We start from the raw sequence: 25,985 nt of genomic DNA on the forward strand, positions 1-25,985 counted from the left end.
GTTGATTAAGGTTGTGCTTACAACGAGTGAAACTGCTGTACCCTTGATGAGGTATACATATAAAATCAGTAACAGTCTCTTCTTCAAACACACACATAACAGCCCTACATTTGTGCACATTCTTATTAGACAATATTAAAAAAGAGGCAACACATCTTGAAGAAGAACGAGTTTTAAATCTCATTGTTATTTTTAATTTTTCCTCCAGCAAACCAAAAATTATAAGGATGTGTATTGTGGACTGATCACTTGTCAAGGCTTTAAATCAGTACTAATTTTGAATGATAACACTGCAAAAAGGAATCATAAACTGTCAAAGTCATTAGTGTTCAATGGTTTTTATGTGGTTTATGTAAATGATTTTGTGGTCTAAGTTCTGGCCAGGCAACCATATCATAACCCCGTCTATTCTATGTATAAATAATGTACTTCATGTTCAGGTAGTATTAATCTGACATTTTTCATGAGCAATATATTCACTAAAAATAGTATTCATTGATTTTCAAAATATTAAAATAACTGCCATTCTAGAATTTCCTATTTTTAAAATCTAAATATTACCAAATAGCTTTTCAAGTGGTCTTCACGTCACATCTTAGATGCAGTGAAGTTTCACACCCTTCAAAATACAAATTATTAATGGAAGTATCAGTACAACCTTTTCCATAGTTTTGTGACTAGTGGAACACTCATGTTCTTCTCATTCTCTTAGAATAAATTATTTATCAGTACATATTTTGACAGAATACATTAAAATAATAGATAATATCATGTTCTGATTTCCTTGAACCAGATTTGTTTTTATTTTAAATGCCACTTAATGTAATTTTGTTAGCTATACAATTAGGGGGAAATCCAGGCTCAGGGATGTACAGCAAAAGGCTCTTGGTATTTCCCAGGGATTCCTTGTTATAATTCTACTACCAGACTGAGAATAGTGTTGGGGTGATTTCACTTGCCAGAAATGATTTCCCCCTTGTTCATAAAAATAATTCTGAAAACAAATATTGTTACCCTTAGAATGAACCAAATTACACAGAAAAACAGGTTATTTAAACAAAATCCTTCTTGGTGGAGGATAATTCAAACCATCTCACCAGTCCTTCACCACCAGCCATCCAGCCCCAAACTTCAAGTTAAACATTCAGAACATTATGGGCCTACTTCTGCTCTTACTATTAATCCTTTAACTAATATAACTCCACTGACATCTATGGGAATATTTTACATCAGTTGTACAGTATTTGTTCACTTGCATGTACTATAATAAATATAATACCAGTGAATGTTTACATGTGATCTTGCATCAAACAATCCTCTTCTTATGTAGATCTGAAACACTGCTCAAAAATAATTATGTTCATCTGGGATGAAAGCAGAATCTGGCCCTACGTTTTACTATCAACATATGGAGTATGTTTTTCAGAAATTAAAGGTAAACATCTCTAGCAGAGTGGTCTTAACATAAGTTTGTTTGCTAATAAGTTCTTTCTCCCTCCTTGGTTATGAGAAAAAGATTTTATTTAAAATTGCAAAGCAAAGGAATTGATTCTCCGGCTACCCCTTACACATACCATGTCTCTGAGCATACACTCCTCTGGGTTACAGGGTCATTGCAAATTACGTTGGGCGTGATGTTTTTATGGATGGCCCTATTAAAATAATTAAAGTAGCAAATAAACAAATTTAATATTGGAAATATTTATTGAGAAAAAATGGCTTTTTTTTTGTCAAAATAGATGTTTCTGTGGGAAAAGTCTGTTTTGATCAAATTTGTAAAGTTTAAAAAACTTGAATTTTTTCATGTTTTCATTCCGAAGGCTAAAATCTTATGCCTGAACACCATTTTTTGTTTGTTTGTTTTCATTAGTAAGTGAAAACTGAGTAATTTCAGTTTTCACTGAAATAGTTTCTTTTGGAGTTTTCAGTGAAAACTTTAGAAGAAAAATGTTAATTAAAATGAAAACTGTTTTTGCACCAACATATTTCATGGACCAAAAAAAATTTCATGAGAGGATCTAGTCTTTACCCCTCATTCATAAATACAGACCGCCCTGACATTCCTTCATTGGAGGGGAAAGGTCAGGATGTGAGGAGTTCAATTTGACAGACTGGGCAGAGTCCATGGGAGAGTCCACTGCCACTATCCTCCCTTCTAAAAGGAACAATATGGTCAGGAGGTTTCTGTAGCATCTGGGCTACAGTAGTATTAACAGAACAGCTCCACAGCCCCAGTCTAGGAATGAGGGGAGATTTTTTCCACTCATCTGCCCACCACACACTGTAATATTGCAGTTGTGCTAAGAATGGGAAGATTTAAGCCTAATTAAACAGTAGTTGTTGACTTGCATGTGCTGTAATAGGCATGACCCATTTGGTACTTAGCTGTGGTCTGTCATCAAACAATCCCCTTCATATGCAGATCTGAATACTGTTCAAAGAATAATTATGTTCATCTGTGTCAAGCTAGGAGACTGGCTGACAGAACAAGTTGCATTAGTCAAGTGTGGAGGCTGCCAGCATCAATAGGGATTATATGTGCCATTTCTGCATGTGATGGGCTGCCAACTCATAAATGTCAAACAATTGAATGACCTTGGTCAAACCATTTCCAGTAATGATACAACATTTGTTTTAATGTTGAAATATCAAGAAGGGAAAGATCACAACGTATCTTTCTTTCATGCAGTGCTTCCTGCCCCAAATGGATGCATCACATCTGCATTTAAACATCCCCTTCATCTCATATGCAAAGCCTCTTTGTAGGGTATTAAGAACATCTTCATTTCAAAGCTTAGAAAAGTTAAAGAAGACTGCGGGCTGGAGTGGGGGAAGGGAGATACCATTGTTATACTTGGCAGGAGCTGCTATCTGCTTAGAGATAGCAAAACTATTTGTGGGAGCTCAAAATTCTATTTCATTGCATCTCAGGTACCCACAAACTTCGTATTACTTACATTTAATGGTAATAAACGTGTCATTAGGAACATAGGCTGAGTGCATTAAATTTGTTGGATTTGTCAGAGGGTAAATAGAAAACATTGTGGTGTCATGGTAAATGTAAAACAGAACAGGCTTTCTTTACATTTTGTTTGCTATATTTTGATCTAAGTGCAGAAAAATACAACCATCTACAGCAGCCTTCAAAGGCCATTCATTACAAGAATACCCACCCAGCAGCAGAACACAACCTAGAATCAACAGAATTAAATGAGTAAGAATTAAATCAGCCACTATCTCAGTGGAGCAAAATATACCAAAATAAAAAACCAAAAAACCCTTCAAAACCTGTCACTCCCAAACCCTCAGCCTTCCTCAAAATCTGTAGTAAATGGTTAAAGTTTGGGCAAACAAACACTCATTCTTTTGGGTGCTTTAGTGTCTTTTGTTTATGTTTAGTCCCCCTTTCCAGCCCTTGCCCCTTTTTCTCTCAGCTTCTGTGTATTGTTGTGTAGTGAGTGGCAGCATGTTAATAGCCCTGCTTTCAACACTGATCTATGTGACACACACAACCTCCCGCCTGTTAGCGTTCTTGCTTCAAGACCAAAACATTGAGAGATTACCAGCCTATGACTCAACATAAACAGCACAGTGCAGTATCTGGGGTCTCCCTGCACTTGTTAGAGGTGCCATCCATGAATGAGAGATTGCATTGAAGTGCCTTTTGCAAGGCTCTGATATCAGTTCAGATGACAAAGATCTAAATAGCTTTTTGAAAAAGAATAGAGAATAACCCTGCTGTCCAGGCCAACATATATCCCCTTAGCAAAAATGTTGGATGTGCAAAGAAGAGTGAAGCTATTGCTGTGGAATAGAATAGCTGTGTAGTTTAGCCACAGAGAAACTGCACCACCATTTCACCCATTATTTTACAAAGTGTTTTCAGTTACTTTGTTTTCAGCATGAAAGAGCACCCTAATTGGTTATATCTACGTAGTACTGTCTGGTTTTGTATTGTCTGGTCTTGCAGCTTTGACAAGTTATAAAATTAATTAATTAATTCTAGTAATGAATTGCATAATTGTATTGGAGAGTCCCATGAAGCATGCAGTATATTTGGAACCATATATAAACTGTAAGTCATTTACCTTTTTGTACTTTTCATTGTCTTTTCTTTATGAAAATCAACACAAAAATTAATCACAAAAAAGAACAATTATTTTAATTTGAGTCTCTCCGTCCCAGTAATTATTCATCACAATATGTGCTTATGCTTCATCTATTTAGGGATTTTTTATTGGTAGTTTTGGAAACTTTTTAACAGAGGTACATTCATACCTAAAAAGGTAGGCCAGAAGTGGAAAACTGAAGAGCTCTTCACTCTCTGGACAAATGCAGTGAAGCACACTTACAGAGAGACATGGAAATTAGAGAATATAAAAAAGAAGCTTTGTGCTACCTTAGAGTTTGACTCTTACCCAAAACATTCAGTACAACTATATCAGTATTCATATTCAGTATAGCTATATCATGTCAAAACGGTAAAAAAATTGATATAAGTACAGTCAACTTCCAGAGCATTCAGTGGGAGTTGTATGCATATGTCTGAAGGAAGAACTTAGCCCTATTATTTAATTCTTTGCAATTGCTTTAACATGTATATGTAGGATTCTGCTCAGATATTCTGCAACTTAAAGGCTTTGGGCTTGTATGACAGAAATATGAGACTGTCCTATAAAGCGCAATGCCTTGTACACTGCAAGAAATGTACCATTTTATGACTGTAATGAAAATTTCCATGCAACTCTTTCATGGGTGTTATATGATCCTGAAGGGAACATTTACAACCATTCAGTACAAATATTTGGGGCTTAACTATTGGACTGTAACTTTCTCTTTTTAAAATGAAAACAAAATAACAACAAACCCACCAAAGATCTTGTTCTTAAACCAACAGTTTTATGAATTTACTTTTCAATGAACATGTTCAAAATCTAAAAATCCTAGTTAACAATTACAGGGCTAAATTCTCTGTTCCTGAGCCATGTACAGGGACCAAGATCTGGCCACAGCCATCAAGCTGAGAATTCTCAGCTGGAGTCAAGAGGAAATGTCATCTGGAATAAAGTCTGCAGAGCCAGCTCCTATGCAAATTGCCTTACCTCCCAATAATAAGGGATATACTGCAGGGGTGGAGAAAGAGCCACTCTGCTACACCAATTTACAGCTGGTGATTGGTCTCTTTCAGACCTTAGCCAGTTGTCATAGGTTGGAAGATCCCACAAGTTGCTGTAACCTACATCAGAGCTGGGACTGAGGTTGGGACATCTTGAATCAGAGAGCTATAAGTGGTTCCATAATTGTCTTCTCCCCTGCACCAAGCAGATCTTGGGGCCATTGAGAATCGGCTCACTGTTTGCTACGGAGCTGTGATTTTAATTGTGATTTTTTTTTTTTTTTAAAGGAAATGCCATAGTGGTGATAGTGAAAGGCTAAAGAGCATGGAAATATAGTCAGATAATCATCAAAAGTTAGGAACATTGTTTTGTATCTAAAACCACCTCTTTTGTTCATATGAATAATAGCAAGTGTGTACATTGTTATAATCAGTAAATAGCATCCCAATTCCTGTGGTCAAAACTGAAGTCAATTTTGACAAATTCAATCAGATTTTAATATGTACAAAAATGCAGTTGTCTGTCTCTTCACCTGGGATGTAGAGGAGAGAAAGGATAGGAAACATGTCTGACATTAAACACATTAAATCAGAGCTCCAGAATCTGTATTAGTTCCAAATAAGCTCCTGGGTGGAATTTAGGTTTTGGTTTTAATTTATCAGCCTGAAATGGTTTGGGACCTGATTACCTGAAAGACATCCTCCCTCCTTCTGCTCTGCTTCCACAGTTAAGATCAGCAGCATCACTTGAACTGGAAACCATTCATTATAAATTCATAGATGGATGGATTCCATGGCCAAAAAGGGCTGTTTTGATCATCTGGTCTGAGCTTCTGTAAAACACAGGCCATAGAACTTCCCGTCACAACCTTGGTAAATTGTCCCAATGGTTAATTACTCTCTCCATTAAAAAAGTACGCCCTATTTCTAGTCTGAATTTGTCTAGCTTCAATTTCCAGCCATTTCTCTGCTAGACTGAACAGCCCATTATTAAATATTTGTTCCCTTCAGTAAGTACTTACAGACTGTAAGCAAGTTACCCCTTAACCTTCTCTTTGTTAAATAGAGAGGCTCAAAGTGCTCAGTCATTGTAAAGCACATTTTCTAACCCTTTAATCATTTTCCGGGCTCTTCTCTAAACCCTCTACAATTTATCAATATTCTCTTGAATTTTGGGCATCAGAACTGGACACAGTATTCCAGCACTGGAGGCCCCAGTGCCAAATATATTCACGATTCCCCTACTTATGTATCCCAGGATCACATTAGCTCTTTTGGCCACAGAGTCACATTGGGAGCTCTTGTTCAGCTGATTATCCTCCACAACCCCCAAATCTTTTTCAACATCCCTGCTTCCCAGGATAGAGTCCCCCATCTTTTAAGTATGACCTACATTCATTTTTCTTAGACCTATACCTTTACATTTAGCCATATTAAGCCCAGTTTGCTTGACCCCAGTTTACCAAGCAATCCAGGTCTGAATCAGTGACCTGTCCTCTTCATCATTTACCACTCTCCCAATTTCTGTGTCACCTGAAAACTTTATCAATGAAATAAGAGGGGGGCAAGCTGATAGGCATTCACTGAGAAGAGTTCTTAGCTTTGAACTTAGCTTTTTTTACCTTAGCTCTTCCGGCTGGTTTGCCAAAGCCTTTATTTGTAAACCCTCTAGACACACCGCAAACCCCATGTCTTTTCTTGATAATGAAGGAGAGGGTGGGCTTAAGCACTGGTGGTGGTTATATTTATAGACAGTCCTTTTGTATTATTTTACGTGAGTTATGTAATAAATACTTAGGGCATAGGATGGGAGCCTACATATAAATATGGTTATAAATTCAAAGTAAAAAACTATTTAGAAATGCTTGCAGAATCAATGCGGATTCAATGTTGTCAACTCTCTGGATTTTATCGTGAGTTTCATGATATTTTCATAAAGCACCAGCTTCTGGACTGATGTGATTGAGAATCTCAGTTTCTTTCTTTCTTTCCTTCATGAAAGTTTCTGGTCCTCATTATTGTGGCCAAATTAGATCCCATCATTTTTTGTGTATAGTTGGGATTATGTTTTTCTATGTGCGTTACTTTGCATTTAACAAAATGGCAGATGAAATTCAGTGTTGATACCAGTCACCCAGTTTTCTGAGATCCCTTTATAATTCTTCACAGTCTGCTTTGGACTTAACTCTCTTGAGTAATTTTGTATCATTTACCTCTCTCCATTCTGACAAGTGACCATTTATTCCTACACTTTTTCCTGTTTTTTAACCAGTTACTGATCCATGAGAGGACCTTCCCTCTTATCCCATGATTGCTTACTTTGCTTAAGAGCCTTTTGTGAGGAACCTTGTCAAAGGCTTTCTGAAAGTATAAGTACTCTATATCCACTGGATCACCCTTGTCCACATGTTTGTTGACCCCCTCAAAAAATTCTAATAGATTGGTGAGGCATGATTTCCCTTTGCAAAAGCCATATTGACTCTTCTCCAATAAATCGTGTTAATCTATGTGTCTGATAATTTTGTTCTTTACTATAGCTTCAACCAATTTGCTTGGTACTGAAGTTAGAGTTACTGGCTTGTAATTGCCTCGAGAGCCTTTTTAAAAAATTGGTGTCACATGAACTATCCTGCAGTCATCAGGTACAGCATCAGATTTAAGTGATAGATTACATACCACAGTTAGCAGTTCTGCAGTTTCACGTTTGAGTTCCTTCAGTACCTTTGGATGGATGTCATCTGGTCCTGGTGACGTATTACAGTTTAATTTATCCGTTTGTTCCAAAACCTCCACTACTGACATGTTGATCTGGGACAGTTCCTGAGATTTGTCTTCTAAAAAGAATGGCTCATATGTGGGAACCTCCCTCACATCCTCTGCAGTGAAGACCAATGCACAGAATTAATTTAGCTTTTCTGCAATGGCCTGATCTTCCTTGAGTGCTCCTTTAACACCTGCATCATCCAGTGGCCCCACTGATTGTTTAGCAGTCTTCCTGTTTCTGACATACTTTTAAAAATTATGCTGTTAGTTTCTGAGTCTTTTGCTAGTTGTTCAAATTCTTTTTTGGCCTGCCTGATTATACTTGACTTGTCAGATCTTATACTCCTTTATATTTTCGTCTGTAGGATTTAACTTCCAAATTTTAAAGAATGCCTTTTTACCTCTAACTACTTCTTTTACTTTGTTGATTAACTATGGTGGCATTTTTTTGTTCCTTTTACTGTGTTTTTTTAATTTGTGGTATGCATTTAATTTGAGCCTCTATTATTAAAAGTTTCCATTCAGCTTGCAGGCATTTCACTTTTGTGTCTGTACCTTTTAATTTCTGTTTTACTAGCTTCCTCATTTTTGTGCAGTTCCCATTTCTGAAGTTAAATGCTATGGTGGTGGGCTTCTTTGATGTCCCCTCTCCCAAAGATAGTAAATTAAATTACGTTATGGTTGCTATTGCCAAGCAGTTCAGCTATGTTTGCCTCTTGGACCAGATCCTGTGTTCTACTTAGGACTAAATCAAGAATTGCTTCTCCTCTTGTGGGTTCCAGGACTAACTGCTCCAAGAAATGGTCATTTATGGTGTCTAGAAACTTATCTCTGCATACCGAATATGGGGAGAGTTGAAACCCCCCATTATTATTGAGTTTTCTATTTCTGTAGCCCCTCTAATTTCCCAGAGCATTTCACAATCACTATCACAATCTTGGTCATGTGGTCGGTAGTATATTCCTACTGCTTTATTATTGTTCAAGCATGTAATTACTTTCCATAGAGATTCTGTGGTGCAGTTTGATTCAGTTAAGATTTTTTACTATATTTACTCGATGTTTTCTTCCACATACAATGCCCCTCCCACACTAGCATGACCCACTCTGTTATTCTATATATTTTGTAGCCTGGAAAATATGTAATTTGTAAAAGTATCACTAGTTCTTTGCAAGTCTTGCACACACCATGTTAGGCAGCAGTCATATATACAGGCATACTTGGAACGCATGTTTCAGAGAAAAATTATTATGTTCAGTTCTTAACTTCTTCCTTCAAATAGGAAAGGAAGGAACCTCTTTTCTACTAAGACTTTTAAACAGCAACAGTAAGGTTTTCTGATACAAATAGAGTTATAGTAAGAAAAGGGGAAAGGAGAAAAATTGTTTTAAGTGTCAGTTAAGAGATCATTAGGACAGATATGGTATCACTGACTAAATAATTTTAAGCCATTGATTACCCATACTAAGCTTCTGACACATTCACTGAAATTCAGGTTGTTTAAGCTAAAACATAGGCGAACTTTAACACACCTTAAGTTTACACTGAATTACAGAAACTAAAGACAACTATGATAGTGTTCAACATTTAAGTGACTTGATTTAGCATAGAATGTTAGAATTTAAGTCGAAATGCTAAGTTGAAAGAGTAAAACTCTAGTGATTTCTATCACAGATCTCATGCTATTTGATGTTTTTCTGAAACCCCAAACTCCTAAAGTCATATGATTACATGAGAATCTCATTTTTCATTATATAAATGAAAGAAAGTTTCTAGTCCTCATGGCTGTGGAGAAGAAATTGAGAACATGAACCCTGAAGCTCAAAAAATGAAAAGGCAATAGGCATTTATTATTTTTTATTATTTTACAAAATCTCATGGTTTTTAACCCACTCTCTATTTTATGGGAGCTAAATCGTGACTTTTGAATGCTTGGGATTAGCAATACTCTTTGCCCATTCCTCAAACAAAACATTTTATAACTAAAAAAATAGTTTTGTACATTTTTTCTTCACTTCTGCAGTTACCAGTGTTTGCCCAGATAGAGATATGAGAGGCTACTTTTTAGTATTTTTGACCCTGTTTCAAGTAGAAAATTTTGGAAATTGCATAAATAAACCTGTTTTTGCAAGATCTCCAATCCAATTTTCTACTGTATTTGTGCCAAAGTGTCTGCTTTCAATAGTCCAGGAAAGGCTGATCCATGGGTATTGGTTGTCTAGTGTACATTTTATTTTAAGTAAAAAAGTCAGGGCAGCCACAACATTAGAAGGAAAAAACATCAATAAACCAAAACATAAAACCATTTTCAGGGAGGGGCAAGGGGAGAAACTCACCACAAAGTTGCATAATGAAAATAGTTGCTTAGAGTACACAGCAAAAGCACAAGAATGTGATGACTATACCAGTGATATGCCTATAAGTGATTATTACACTATCAAGGGAAGGCAAGTAGTTCACAAAAATGAGGTGTGGTTTAACCAAAAGTGGGAGTCTCATGTAGCAGTTATTAACATATTCCTGTCTGTGACTAATTAAAGGCACATTTCATGATTATAGTATGTTGTATGCAGTTTTGGTCATAAAAATGGACATGGCCTTTGATTGTTCCAAATTCTGAACATCTGCAATGCAGTTCTAAAGGCAGAAGCAAGCACATTATTTAAAACAGAATTTAATTAAAGTGCTAGAGAACATTCCTGATTTTTTGTAATAAACTATAAAAGCAAGGAGTTAGTAACAGGAAAAAAATGAGAACAAGGAAAAGATAAAAGAAAGGGAGTAGAAAGGGCTAGAAGCTGAAATTAGTGCCTTTTATAGATAGCATTTTATAAATTCAGAGTCTTACCCAGTAACAAAACTAATCCATTAATTGAATAGCATCATCAGTGTTTTAAAAGCAGTACATTTCTGTGGCTGTGTTAAGTGGCCTGTAATATATATTGTGCACTCTGTTTCATAAATTGGTCTTAAAACATGTCTTTCCATTCCTGACATCAGAAATTCTCAAAATCTGTCTCTGGGCGTCTTGCCATTCTGTGGCGCTAATAGATCATTCTGTTCTGACAGGAACGGGTTTAAGTAAATGTCTGCTCAACAAACAGCTATGTGAAGTAGAGACCTGACCTCTCTGTCATTTGGTCAAAGACTGCCTGTCCCCACCAATTTATATATCTATATATAGATATATGAATAGATATATAAAACAGACAGAATGTTCAGCTAACGTGACAAAATGTCATCACATTCTGAAAAAGTGGATTCGCATTTCAATATCATGTGGAATAGAAAGAAGCTCTTACTGATTAGTCCAGAAGAGCTTTACAGCTGCTAAGAATCTTGTCCATTTTAATAAGCTCTAAATACATTACTGGCAAACTGGATAACATGCAACTGACATTAAACTGTCTGATCCCCATGACGCACACATTTGTCTCTTCCATGTGTGAAGATCAAGAGGCAAAATCTGTGGAAAGCAAACTAATCGCTACAGGTGCCTCTCCATAGGAAGCTGAAAAGATCGGAACTTTACAATAATGTGTTTAGCTTCCTGCTTATATATATATATATACTTATATATACCTGCTTAGAATATAGAACGTATTTAGAGTAAATGATAAATATATCCTATACAAAGGTTAATGGGGAAGGACCTGACCAGAGAAAGGAAAATGGCAGTGTCAGTGTAGAGGGCATAGAATAGCAAGGCTGGGTCAGCCATGGGGAATTAATTCCTCTCACCTGCACCACAGAATGTCAGCTAGATAGATGTTGTGATGTGCATTGAGTGCGAGTCAGAATATAGAGGGTAGCAGCTGAGAACAGAAGCACTGATAGCTGGCTGTTGAATAAAATAAACCTTGAAGTTTGGACTTGGCTGAAGCAAGCTGGGTCTTCACCTGTTTGGTCTGGCCAAGGAAAGTCCTGTTGTGTTTGACCTTCCAACTGCATTCTCTATTTTATTTTTTGTCAGTTTTACCATCAAACAGACAGCTGAGGTGTTTCAACTTTCCTGCTTCAATTGGTCACTTACGAAATATAGTGACCCAGCATGTTTTAGGGGGTTAATTTCACTGTTTTTCCTTGAGTGTTACAGAAGGCAGGTATCATAGAAAGCTGCTAGTTAAGGTTAAGTTAGTGTAGACTCCCCAGCCTTAGGATATATCTTACTCTTGTGAGAGATAGTGTATCATCAGTTTTTGTCCAAGCCCCTTGCACCACTGTAAAGCATTTTCTGAATGTGGAAATATTTGCTTTTGTAGTTGGTTTTTCTTACTCTTTAAGCAATGCTCAGAGAGTGGGCTAAGAGAGAGGCAGAAAGAAGAAAAGGAAGGACATAGCAGAGTATTTTTGGAAAGAACTGAGAAATATAGAGAGCTGTAGTTTCTCACTTTCACCCCACTGGCTCTCTAGCTGCTGCCCTCTCTCCTGACAGTGGGTGAAGAGATAGGAGAAAGCAAAATCTGTAAAGCATTTCCACTCTACAAACTCACAGCTGTGCCTTGATTTCGATCTGCAATTCCAGGCCATGGAGCCTACTGAGAGAGTTGATGAGGGGAGTTGGAGTGGACTGCCTGTTGTGGCCTGATATGCTCACTTACACTCAGGGCCCTCACATGGGAGGAGGGAAAGGGTACACTTTACTGGGCCCAGAGGATCTGGGGGGCCTGGACCAGCTGCAACCCCCATTTCCATGAGGAAAATATTGAGGCTAAATTGTAGATCATGCCTGAGGATATTTATAAAAATGAAAATAGCGAAGGGGGGAGGACATTTTTCAGAAATGTAGACTATATAACAGTAATTTCAGAATTCAAACTTCTTTCATGGCTCATGAGATTGTATGTGTGGGATGAGGGATTGTGGTATGTGTGTGGGAGGGGGCCCGTGTTACAAGTTTGTACTGGGCCTGAAAAAATTATTCTTGGGCCCTGCTTGCACTTTTAGAGGATATTTCAATCCCTTCTCATCAAAAAGAGCTTTCCAATAATAAGCATAATGGGAAAATTATAGAGGTATATCCCAAATATTTCTATACCAGCGAAGGAACAAGAGCAGAAGATTCCATGAAGTGCACTAGGAACAGCATCATGCAAGCCAGATTTATCTGGGGAAATGCTGGTTTCTAGGGCTACGGCCACACTACTAGCTGGGAGGCTGTGATTCCCCTGATCGTGTACAACTGTTTATGTTAGCTCTCATCCAGCTAGCACCAATATAAATAGCAGTGTAGCTATGATAGCTATTGGCAGCGGAGCTATGGCTGAGCCATGCTGAGAACAAACCCACCTGCAATCAATGGATATGTACTCATCAATGCTAAATCAATGTACTTGCCTCTGCTGCTGTTACCCATGCTACTGCAGCTACAGTGCTGTTTATACTTATACTAGTTTGATGAAAGCTAGCACAAGTAAGTGAATAAGAGCAGGGGAATCATATCCCTAGTTCATAGTGTAGATGTAGATTAACATGATGTGTGCTATACAAAACTCTAAAACAGATTGAGATGGGAGGCGTGGAGGAGTGACAGAGTTACATGAAAGTAAACATTTGTCTTCAGTGACTTAGGAACTTTTCATGTTGAAAACTATGTCCAGTAACTTCTGTTCATAGTAATAAACAAATGGAAGAAGTCTAAGCAATTTTTAAAAATAAATGGTCAAATTAGGGAGTCCTAATGAGTTCAATGAAAGTTCTACAAAGGACCACACAGTTTGGTTCAGATGCTTACTTTCTTGCAAAACTGAGTGATAGCATTCTCTCACATATTGATTGTCCCTTGTCCTGAACACATCATCATTCAGGAAACTTACGCTGAGGAAAATGAGTAAATTTCTCTTAAATGCACACACGTCCACACTTGACACATGCAGCATTTAAAACTATGGTTCTTAATTATCAAAGCTTTCTATTTCCAAGTGGGTTTTAATTAAATATTAGAACATTTTGATTAATCATTGCAGCCCTAAATGGTTAGGGTTTAAGTGCTTTTCCTGAACTGGTTCTTTTGCAGCATTCTAATGCAGCTCTTAAGAACTGCCACTGTGGGTTGGCATTTCTTACTTTAGGATTCTTCTCAATTGCAGTACAGCCAACACCGCTAGAGGCCTTGTTGTGTGGTTATAGAAGTATCACAAACTCTGGCATCATAAAACCAACCTACATTGACCTTCTGTCTTTACTTAATTCAGAAGAGGATCTCTATTCTATAAAGTGGCCTAGGAAACAAAAACAGAAAAATTGATTGATTAATCTTGCTAAATAAGCCTCAAAATTAATTGGCAAGTGAGGCTAACTCCAGACAAGGCAGTCTAAAGAGTAATCCCTTAATATACAATGAAAGACATTGAACGTCTCTCACAGATTGAGTAGAGAACCCATTAGGATGAGGAAACCAAGCAGCATTAGATTAACATATATTACTCACATTATTACACTTCATTTTAGAAGGTCTTACAGTACGCCCGTAGCTATCCTTTCATTAAATAGTTAATTTACCCATCTCTAAAATAGGTGAAAAAATACCAACCTCAGAGCAGTGTTATATTCCTGTCACATGAATGGTTATAAAGCCCTTTAAGATCATGAAGGCACTGTAGAAATCCAAAATAGTAGTATTAATGATATCAGTATGTAAGCATGCATTGTGATTAATGAGTTCCTTTTGTTATACTGCTCCACACAGACAGAAGTATCTTGGCGAGTTTTTGCAAATACTTAGCGATTATACTGATTTGGGCCTAATATTATGCTGAAGGGTAAATCAAAATAACAAAGAAAAGCATTCTATAAATGGATTTTTTAAATCAAGGGTCCCCTGGATTTGCATAAAGGCTACAGTAATGAAATAGATTCAGTGCCACAAAACTGGAGATGTGTAAACTTTCATAATCTGAAGCATATCTGTGTGTTTAAAGGTCATTCTGCTGAATTTGTGTCAATTTTCTTTGCTGACAGCAATAATACTTTAGTGTCTGTTTTGTATAGCAGCCATATGGACTCTGACTCATTTTTAAAGATTAATGCTGTAAATACCAAACCCTTTTCATAGTCATGCTTTTGATTTATAGTAGCTGGACTGCACATCACCTTCCCATTTCGAGGGGCGAGTTGATCCAGGCAGGAAGAAAGAAATTGCTATTTGTACATGTAGTTCCTTAAACGCCTATGTTCACCAAGAGATCACAGTTTATTATTTATTTTTATTTTACGAAACAGGAGTCAGCTGTCTCTGCACTCCAGGTAACCCTGAAAAATCCAATAAATCAAAAAAGAAACGGCCACATCACATAGAGTACTAAATAGCCAAGAAGTACAAAAAAAAATAAACCATCTTCTCCATTTCCTCTATCTATCACCCCTAAAATATTAACTACTTCAGCAGGCATCTTAAAATGTAAATATCTTGTGGTGTGCCCTGAAGGTTGGTAGTTTGAGACCAAGGTGTGGGGAAAAGCATTCCAAAAGAAAGAGGGTCTCACATGGGACATCCTGTGAGCAGGCCCCACTCTTTTATACTCTTATTTTGTGCTGAGAGGGGTCCAGCTCAAGTGCTCCTGCTCACATCATCTGCAGCAGTATGTCATGGGAAGAGAGGCACCCTCTGAGGAAGCAAGGTCTGAAGTTATTAGTGTACCTATTGTCCATACTACTAATAGGCCCTTCTTTTCTTTCATATATGACTCTGATTGGAATTGGAAGTACTTTCCCTTATGAATTTCCGGTATGGAGCCAAATTCTTTATCTGACCCTGCCTCCGGGATGGAGAATTATCTGTAGAGGTAATTCTCTACTTTGATGCATTTGTTCAGATATTAATTTATGACTCGGAAAAATTAATTTCCAAGTCTGAGTCACCCATGTCTTAAAATACTTCAGGTCTCTTGACCTGCATCTAAAGCATGGATTCTGTCTGTTTTGAGAGTTGCTGCTTATTATGCCCTTATAATAAGTGTATTTAGGATGTTGCATAAAAGCTTTTAGTTGAAACACTACTGACTTAGGAAGTAATATTCCTTAACTAGGAAGCAAAATTACGAGCAAGTTTAATCATTGCTTTATTGAAATTTCTTTTAATAATATAGGAATACTTTGTGACTATAACAAAATTATCAGTATTTTGCTCCTTTTTACTGGTGATCTTTATTGCTTCTGATATTTTTATGCCTGTTTTCTCTTTCAGTTTTCTTTTTAGTGGCTTTGAACACTTAACTTTCCACTGATCAAAATGCATCTATCCTATGCTTTACAAAATTACAAGTGTTCAATCTTTAACCACCGTACTCTATTATTACTTCTACTTCCTGGTACTTAGAGTGCACACACTATTTTAGGTGTCAAGGATTTCAGAAGCTATTAGGACCAAACACTATGATCATGACTTACTGATGGTTAATATATATAGCAGCACTGTTGCAGAACCACTGGAACAGGAGATTGAAAAAGGAGATTGAGTATATCCTTCAGGATTGGCTGTACTTTGATTAAGGAATACTGGACTTTTCATGTCTTTTGAAGAACCTCTTGATGAGCGAGAGTGGGACTTGAAACTACTGCATGATCACCCAAATTTGTTCCCTAAGAGTGTGCAGCACTGTGTCAAATTTAGCAAGTTCTGCTTTTCAAATCTCCCCTTTTTTAATTTGTGAAATTTTGTAAATAGTCAAAAATTTTGCCCAGATGTACATGGCCAAGAGACTATCTTAGGCCTGAGCCTGCAAGACTTTGTGGTTCCAGACCCTGCCAGAAGAAATTCATGTGTGAATAAAAATATGGTGATAGGTTTTCCTTCCGTTCCCTGCAGGCATGTGGTGAGGTTAAATTAATTAACGTTGAGCACTTTGAGATTGTTGGATAAAAGAGAATATAAAGGAGTAAAACATAATTATTCAGCTGGAGGTTCCTGAACCACTGAGTTATCTGCATGTTGTGTAGTGTCATTTTGGCTGGTTAAGACAATGGGCCAAGTCTTCTGCTGATGTAAATTGTTATAGTTTAACTGAGGCTGTGGCCCAATAATTCCAGTGATTTGTGATATTAGTTAGCTAAATAATTTTTAATAACTCTTAAATAGGTCCAAATAAAGGAAATTTCAAAGCAGGTTTTTAGCAATCGTCATTGTTTCAGTATCTCCATGGAGTGAATGAGGCTGTTGTTTCTTCAGTGGTTGCCGATATTCTCATGATGCTTCCCAGCAGAGGCCTAGGATGATGGGGCAGAACAGAAGTCAAGAGTCATCTTTGCCTTATGAAAGCAATAGAAATCGGGAAGCTTCAAAGTTGAGACAAGGGAAGTTTTGTTATTTAAATAAAATGGATAACAATAGAACTTACCTTATAGAAAGTTTAAACTTTCTGATTTCCATAGGTTTTTAATAGCACTTCATCCACTCCACTGCACATACTTTCCCCTCTGGGGAGAGGGTGAATGAATAAACAACACGTGACAGATATTTGCCTTGTTGCTTAATGCACTGCTTGCAATTGCTCAGGTATGGCAATGAGCATGGTATAGGAACCTATATTGAACAGAATAGAATCTGCTTTTCATTTGCATCATCCACTTGTCAAGATGGCATCCACTTTGTTAATTCGTTTTATTTACTCTTCATCTGTGCATTTTTTTCTTTTGTGTAATTAGCAGTAGCCATTGGAATACCTCTTATATTGCTATGATATGTTAGACTATCCATCCACCTCTGAAAAGGCCACAGCACAACTTGTGTGGTAGAGCCCGCAGCAATGTAGAACTGGACCAGCAAGGATTAAGTGGTTTATTAAATTAGAAGACCTAGCTGCAATGTATAAGAAGGAGAAGGGGGAAATGCCTGCTATGCTTATGCACTGCAAGGGAGGTGAGCTTTGATTGGAGCCTAGTTTATATCCTAGTGATGACTTTGATTTGGGTCTGTCAAATGCTGAAAAAGTAAGGAAAATATTACTGGGATTTGTTGTGTGTGTTTTTGTAAGCTACTCTCATTGCGGATGAGGGAGATCCCATTCTGGGACAACTGCACTGCAATTTTTCCTTAAAGATTATTCTTGCTACAAGCTGCTAGTTAAGTGTATATTACAGAAATCTCCAACCCCAGTCACTGGACCCCATTCAAACTACTGGACCACTAGGAAGTCATGAGGCCAGCAAATGGAAAAAATAGGACTGCAGATTGAGGTCCCAAAGACAAGTTTTTGGAGAGAGGAATTGCATTTATCTCCGGTCCTGCTGGTGTCTCAGGTTCTCTTGCCAGGCTAGATAGAGGAATAACAAGTGTAAAAAGTTACTCTGGACTTTAATGAAGTACATTTCACTACTTTTGCCATAATAAAATCCACAATAAGAAGAAAGTTGCTGGGGAATAAAATAAGGGTCTTGGGGGAGGAAAAGTCAGTGCTTACCAGTAAGCTAGATTTATTACTCCTGTCTGTGTGAGATTGGAGCTTTGAGAATGGAAGGGGTCAGAGCTTCCTGATTTCCTCAGTACTAGCAGACTGCATTTCAGGAGTTGGAGAGACCAACAAGCAAGCTCTGGAAAAGCTCTTACATGCTTCTTCTTAGTGTATAATGGGCAAGTTCCTCAAGTGGCATGTAACCCAACTGATTTCAAGTCACTGTGCAGAATAGGCTTCTTCCATTAGACAGAGAAAGATGAAAGCCACATGAAGTTGTCTGAGCCACTCATAACGGAGAGGCAGAAAAGAGGCTTGACTGTCACATTCCTCTTTGCAAGGGATGATGGGAAAGGGGAAGATCCTGGTGCCTTATAATACAGGCTCCTCTCCCACTTAATGCTTGAGAGGACAGCATCAAGAGAGGATGTGGAATCTGCTGGACTGAGAAAGACCTTGGGAAGTGTAACACTTCCGGAGCTCATAGATAACTGAAGGAGCACTGAAGGATTAGTGTTTTGGGGTATGGATTTATTCCTCCGGGAGAGAAACTCTGAGAACGTATATCACTGAGTACTTTTGAGAGCAAGTCTGTTTATAAGCTATTGTATATAGTATACTAAACATCCTGAGTTTTACAAATCCTGTGTATTTCTGTTCTCCTTTATCCTACCACTTCTATGGTGGGCAGGGTCATTCTGAAATGTTATGCTTTTTTATAGTCTTTTTATTAATATGACCAAAACCTGTGTTCATGAAAGGGAGTCAGAGGGGGATCTCATTGCAAATAGTAATTGAAGTTACTTAAATTTGTAACTGATTTGTAGTGCTGTATGGTTTTCAATCCAGCAAGTATCTAAACCAAATGGCTTTGCATTAATAATTAAAATAGGTATGTTAAAAATCAAGCCAGAGAATATGTGCAGCATCTCCTCTCCACACTGCTCCAGAGAAGTTGAGAACAAGGAAATTCTTTCGGTTGTGATGTTTGAAAATTAGTAGCTTCTTTCCTCGGAATGTTCTGCTTACCTTCCTCAGAGTAACCTTCCTTACCATATAAAGACAGGAGTGTAAATTAGCTGCTCTAAAGAAGTGAGAGATAGGGTAGCAAAAAGCCTTCTGCTCATTAAGATAAACACGGAGTATGTGTTTCATGTTTGGTCTCAGTATAACATCCTGAATGGAGGATTAAGCAATTGCTTTCCACAGTGAAAAACTGTTGGGTGGGGAGAGAGGGGGAGAGGAGAATAAAAGGATTTAAACTATTATGCACAGGATTAGTGCTGAGAGAGTAAGGATCCCTGTATTGCACACAGTATTATGCATGGAATTAGTGCTGAGAGCATACAGGATCTCTATACTGGAAATACAGTAGGTGCATTTTAAAGATTTGATTGTGCTGCAAGAGTCTATCCAATTTTAGGTCCAGATACTTGGTCCTGTGGGGAAAGTAGCATATTTTGGTCATAGGAAGTGAAATTTATTCAATCCTAAAATCACATGACAGGGTGTATCATAATCTGTACATTACTAGAAATTAATTTGGGGAAATAAAAATCCCAATAGTGAGACAGATTGGGACTCCCCTTATTCACGCAAATAGTCCCATCGATGGGATGGTTTGTGTGAATAAAGTGGGTAACAATCTGTCCCATGACTGACAGTTTTTATTCCTAAAAAATTAATTTCCACTCATATAGTCTATAATTAAAATTAATGGGATTGCTCTAGTGAGCAACTGCTTATTAGTTGGGCAAGGGGTTCAGAACCTATACCTTCTATCCATTCTCCATTTAGACGAAACTCTACAGGAAACATAAGGTCTGTCCCCTGGTTCTATAGGCGTAAGACCAAAAAGTTACAAGTTCTTTTCTACTTCTACCCTCCTGCCTGACAATGTTGTTCCTGTTCATTGTGAAGAGGTGTGGGATGGCTGTCAAAGGGCCTAGTCCTGCAGGATGCTAAGCTCAGTTGAGGACATCAGCACTTCGGAGGAACAGGCTCAAAGTCTGTATTGACTTGTGTATCTTGCTTGCATAAGACATCAGTACTAACTCCATGTTATTTGTTTATCATCACACGCTAGGGACTGGAAATTCATTTTAGGTGAATCTTTTTGGAGCATTGAAAGGGAAGCCGAAGAGAGTGAAATGCCCACACTGTGTATGTGTGCATCACTGAATAAAGTATAATGTTTATTGGATTTATTTCCTGGCAGCATCAAATAGATTTGATATAACCTAGAAAGCTACTTGGCAGTCACGGAAATTTAAAAGAAAAATTTCTTTTCCATTTGAGTATATAATGGAAGATGTAGAAAGGAAGCGCTTTTTTTGGCATAACAACAGAGGGACAGGAAAATTACAGATGAGAGGATCTGAGGCAAAGCCAGTCAAAGTCAGTGAAAAGACTGTCAGTGACTTCAGTGGGGTTTGGATCAGGCCTTATGAGAACAAATCCAGACAGAAGAAATATAGACTGATTGAAAAAGGCTGGATATGAACTTGTACCTGCAATATGCCCTCCACAAACAACTGGTGTTCTTGCTGAACTCGGTTCCATTATGGGCTAGCTAATGTGAGTAATGGGAGCAACACAGAGAAATGTGCCATAACCATGGAGTAAAAGAACACCTAGGACCCCGTGACATTGCAGCATCACCACACTATCAGTTTCCATAATTAGTATGAAAAACTCATGGGTAAAGCAGCAGTGTCGATGCCTGTACTGATACTGTCAAGATGCCTCACGGCACAAACAAAGAAATGGCACAGCCAACAAAGATGGTGTGATACCTACCACCACCACCACCACAGGGTAAATGGCATATTTCTGGAAGTGGGTGAGTGCAGGAAAGTAATGAGCTGCTTTCGGCAATCTCTGATGTTCAAAAACCATTGCAAAAACTTGTTATGCCATTGATCGTGCCAACAGATAGTGTACAAAATGATACGTCACTAGAAACAGAAATTATGAAATGCTGAAGCCCGAATGTTAAGTTAAAATACACACACACAAAATACACACACACAAGAAAAGTATGTCAGTGGAAACATATAAGTTTACACCAGACAAGGAAGTGTACATTGCGCATTCATGCCTTAGGCAGAGGCATACAATAATGAATGCAAATTACACAATCATGCACAACTTTTACCATAGATATGTGCTACACACCCTGATATGGTCAACAGTAGTAATCAAACTTCATTAGCAAGTGTGTCCTAGACCTGAAATCACTGAAATCATAATATATAACATGTAGGCCACTCACCATTTAAAAATCATTTAAATGAATAGAGTCTTTTAATGAAACAGCTAAAATTCACTAAAAATTATAGAGATTGAGTGAGCCCTATTCCCCAAATATATCCCCTTCAAGAGCTTTAAGATCTGCCACTGCTCCTGACGCCAAATAGGCAGTTAGTAAAAAAATATCCAGATGTTCAGTGTCAAGGAACCTGACACAAGAACAGTCTCGGAAATTTATATGCAGGAGACAAAATGAAAAAATAAAATATACCAACAAATACCAATTAATCAGTCATAACATATGGTACCCAAATTCATTTATCTCAAACAGGGTCACCCCTTGATTTTAATGCCTTCTACCACAGTGTATGATCATGTGCTATATATGCATTGATTCAAGCACATAACCCCCAGTGGGAGGCTCAAGATCTGTTGCAATTCTTTCTTCCCCTTCCTTCCACTCCTTGGGACACAGCGGGTAAAGAAAGGAGGATGGGAAATCGCAAGATTCATGTTGGGGGCAGCACATATCATTCTCTAAAAAAGATCATGAATGGGTCTTATATTTGTGATTTTGTTTTGTCAGCATTAACCACGTGTGACCGAGTCCCCCAGGAACAGTGCTCTGGAATCACTCCGGGTAAAGCCAGTCAGGACTCTAGTGCTCAGAGTCTGCTCCCTCTCCCCCCCGGGTCTCCACACACCTCCTGAATCTGGCCTCGGAGCGTTCAGCACCCCTGCTCCCCCTGTGAGTCCCTCTGGACGGGACTCTGGGGAGCTCCTACACGCCCCCGAAGGGGCCATGCACCCCGCCTTGCAGTCAGAAGCGATTCACAGCCAGCGTGGAAAGCAGAAGGGTTTATTAGTTCTCAAGATCACGCATAGAAAGACTTTGTTAGCAGATTAATTAGAAGTTACAGCAGCAACCAACTAGGGAGCTTCAGAGCCCATTCACAGGCCCAGCTCCCAAGCCCCCTTATGGGGGACTGCCTTTCCAGCCAGCCACCCCGCCCCAGAGCCATCCCTTTGCCCCTCCCCATCCTTTGTCTCCTTCCCAGGCAAGGTGTCTACCCTCTCCTGTCTCTGCCTGCCACAACCTGTTACAACCTGTTGCAGTTGGTTGACCCAGGGCAGGGGGTCCTGACCATTGTTTGTGTACATATGGCTGGGAAAGGCCCATCTGCCCTCTAGTGGCCTCTGCAATGATCATACACCCTGGTCCCATCACCAAAACACAGGAGTAACATATGGGGGAAACTGAGGCGCGCACACAGCACTCAGCGAAACCCCCCAGAATAGCTCCACTTCATCACACCATGATTCACTGGCAATTGTTTTGCAGAATTTTCTTTGACAATCCATCAGCCCTAATCTTGACCTATTCTGCGACTTGAAAGTACAGTCACTTGGTTACATTACTTGCCATCTACAATCTTCAGCCGGGGATGGAAGTAGGGAAGGGGGGCAACTGCAGGCTGTTGCATTTGTGTTAGGATAAATAATGAAGAGATTCATCAGCTTCTCATTAATGTGGTTAGGAAACTTTAAATCATGGATAACTAAAGACAATGCAGAAATGATGGCAGGACACTTGCCCTGAAAAACAGACTCAGAGATTTCTTCAACAAGTCATAAAGAAAGTATCCTAATATTGGAAGGTTCCTGCCAGTTTGGAAAAGCTCCGTATCAGGCGGTTAAAGACATCTCAGACATTGCCAATGTAGTCAGATCTAATAGGGCAGCTAGCACTGGCGATTTGATCAAAATAACCTTTCTCAACACTACCACCTTCTAGTAGAGAATGTGCAGGGCATCTTAGCCTAGGCAATGCTTGTCTTCTCAAAGGCTGTTACACTATGAAAGTCCTTTGGGAACTAAGTGTTATAGAGAAGTTTGCCAAGTTTATCATGACAAATATCAGCAAATCATGCTAAATAGCTTCTGACAAGACTCTTTGAAGGGCCATCAGATAGATATTCATCCTGTATCTTGTTTCTTCTCACTGTGCACTAAATAGAGTTTCTTCACCATATGTCCACCATTTCTAAGACTATACTCACTTCATTTTCCCACTTAACATAGTTTAAAAGGACAGCATGCCACCTTGAAACTGGAAATAGATACAACAAAAATAATATAATTTTCTGTGTTAGAGCCAGTAAGAATGTATTATTTTTATTTTGGTTAGACTCATAAGGGTAGTCAGCTCTTTTCTGTGATAAAAATACACAAGACAACAAACGGATGACATTCCAAGAAGAACTTATAGCAGAATGTTGGAACTTCCAAATATCCTGGTACTGAGTGGGAGGTCTGGGAGGTCCTCCCTTTTGAATCTTTAGGTGTGGCAAAGAAGAAGGGAAAGAAAACGTACACCTGTTTAATGTCCAGGCCAAATTCTGTGCTGACTTACTCCCTGTGTAACCCCACTGAAGCCAATGAGTGTGAGCCAATACAGAATATGGGCCATCCTCTCTCTTTCCTCTTCTGCAGAAGTGTAGACTAAGAAGAGTATCAATTTTGGATAATATTAAATAACTGTCATGAGAGTTGGGATCACTGATGAAAACTTTTGTTTTGTAGCCTCATGTAGGACTACGCACTGCCACTAGCCTTCTGTCCTATGTTAGTAATGATGTACTGTTTCCTGATCTACAGCACTACTTTTCCAGTCCTTGGGCTCTCCTGAGCCAAACTGCAGCTCTAACAAAAGTATGTCAGAATGATTTTATGTGTACAGGCTGGGACCAACACAATTATTCATCGTGTGAACCCATTCAAATTTAAACTCAGATTTTCCCAGCTGAAAAACTATGTGGATTAATTCGTAGGTAGGTGGCTCTTGTGACATTATAGCACCACTAAAGCTCATTGTTAGAAAATAAAATTCTGAGAAGTATGATGATTTAAAGGCGTTAATTACTACTACTACTGGTTGGGTTCCAGCTGTGCTATCTTTAAAAAAAACAAAACAACTTTCAAGAGAATAATGTGTTTGACAGATATGTTGTTTTCCTCATAGGTGGAATGGAGAACATAAAACATCATACCTTTGCTTTATCTCGCTACACCTACACAGTGCTGTCTACCTTAAAATATGCTAATGGAGCACCTATTGTGCGTATCTACAGTGATGCAGACTTCAGCAGTCCTGATGTCCAGGGTCCAATAATTAATTTTAATGTACTGGATGAAAATGGAGATATAATTGGCTATTCCCAGGTACACTAACATTTTCCTTTCACTCATCTTAATGTTCAGTTTATACATTAAACACCTTTATGATTATCTTTTCCTCCCCACCAAATATTATGTACATAGAAATGTTCCCAATGTGCATGTTTTTCTTCATACCTCTAGGTGACACATTTAGTGTTTATTTTTAAAGTAATTGAAAGATAGGGCAATAAAAAATGTCTGCATGATGCAATGTATATAATAGCTGATGCCAACATCTATTGCAGTTTTAGTATGGTACCTAGAGTGGAGTGTAAAAAAATTATCTTCACTTTATCCTGTATTATTTATATATGACTACATCTCCGATCTAAGGATGTGATTGCCCTGCTCGTGTACACATACTCACGCTAGCTTTCACCAAGCTACCACAAGTATAAATGAATAGCTGTGTAGCCGTAGTAGCACGAGTGGTGGCAATGAGTTGTGCTGGTACAAACATCCCTGAAACTGGTAGATGTGTAGTCAGCACAGCTTAGCTGCTATCCATGCTACTGCAGTTATATTGCCATTTTTACTTGCACTAGCTCTATGAGAGCTAGCCTGAATATGTGTACACAAGCCAGGGAATCACAGCTCTAACTCTTGGAGTAGATGTAGACTTACTCACAACAGTCCAAAAGATAGGGATAATTCAGAATAGGAGACAATTTTTCTTCTTATTTTGAACCTATGCACCAGCATGGTGTGAGGCAGTACTTTGCTACTGCGTGTGCTGCAATTTTAGGTGAGATTGAAAATTGAGGTCCTGATCATTTTTGGCCATAAAGGATTCCACAGACGGGCAAGAGATTGGCCAGAATACAAGGATTAAAACCCATTTTCTAATATGGATAATTATGATGGTTGGGAAAATTCTGCACAAAATCTATTTTTGTCAGAATTTGCCTGTCTGACAAAATTGAAACATTGCATGGAAATGTTCAGTTTTGACTAAGTTGCTACAGAACCCAGCCTGGTTTCCTGCCAGCTTATCTGCCTGGCTTCTTGGCAGCCTGCTTGCCAGACTGCCCTGGAATTAGGGACCCCCTGCTTTCCAGGTCCCTGGCTCTAGGGTGGACTGCCTTCAAGTTGGGGATCTCAGGGCTTCCAAATTGTAATGAAACCAAATTTCAAAATAACCACAAAACAGAATGACCTTTCTCTGCTTAGCTCTAGTAATTAATTTTGTGTGTGTGTGTGATATTCTTGAGGAAGCAGGGAGACTTAGATTTCATCTAAATGCTTTT

General features: G+C 38.4%; 1 protein-coding gene across 2 annotated transcripts in view; it reads left to right on the forward strand.

Moving 5' to 3' along the window:
* Positions 1-25,985, forward strand: part of MOCOS (molybdenum cofactor sulfurase) — a 327,221-nt gene that overhangs the window by 227,522 nt on the left and 73,714 nt on the right. For both annotated transcript variants that reach the window (XR_010924157.1, XM_067569886.1), the window contains exon 6: positions 24,542-24,741. Coding sequence is in view for 1 of the 2 variants with exons in the window: in XM_067569886.1 (XP_067425987.1) it covers positions 24,542-24,741 (200 nt within the window). In the remaining variant the exon portion in view is untranslated. The remainder of the gene's footprint in view (positions 1-24,541; positions 24,742-25,985) is intronic.

This window comes from Emydura macquarii, unplaced genomic scaffold, assembly GCF_026122565.2.
Source record: "Emydura macquarii macquarii isolate MOO-44397 ecotype Brisbane River unplaced genomic scaffold, CSIRO-AGI_Emac_v2 contig_2948, whole genome shotgun sequence".
Taxonomy (NCBI): domain Eukaryota; kingdom Metazoa; phylum Chordata; order Testudines; family Chelidae; genus Emydura; species Emydura macquarii.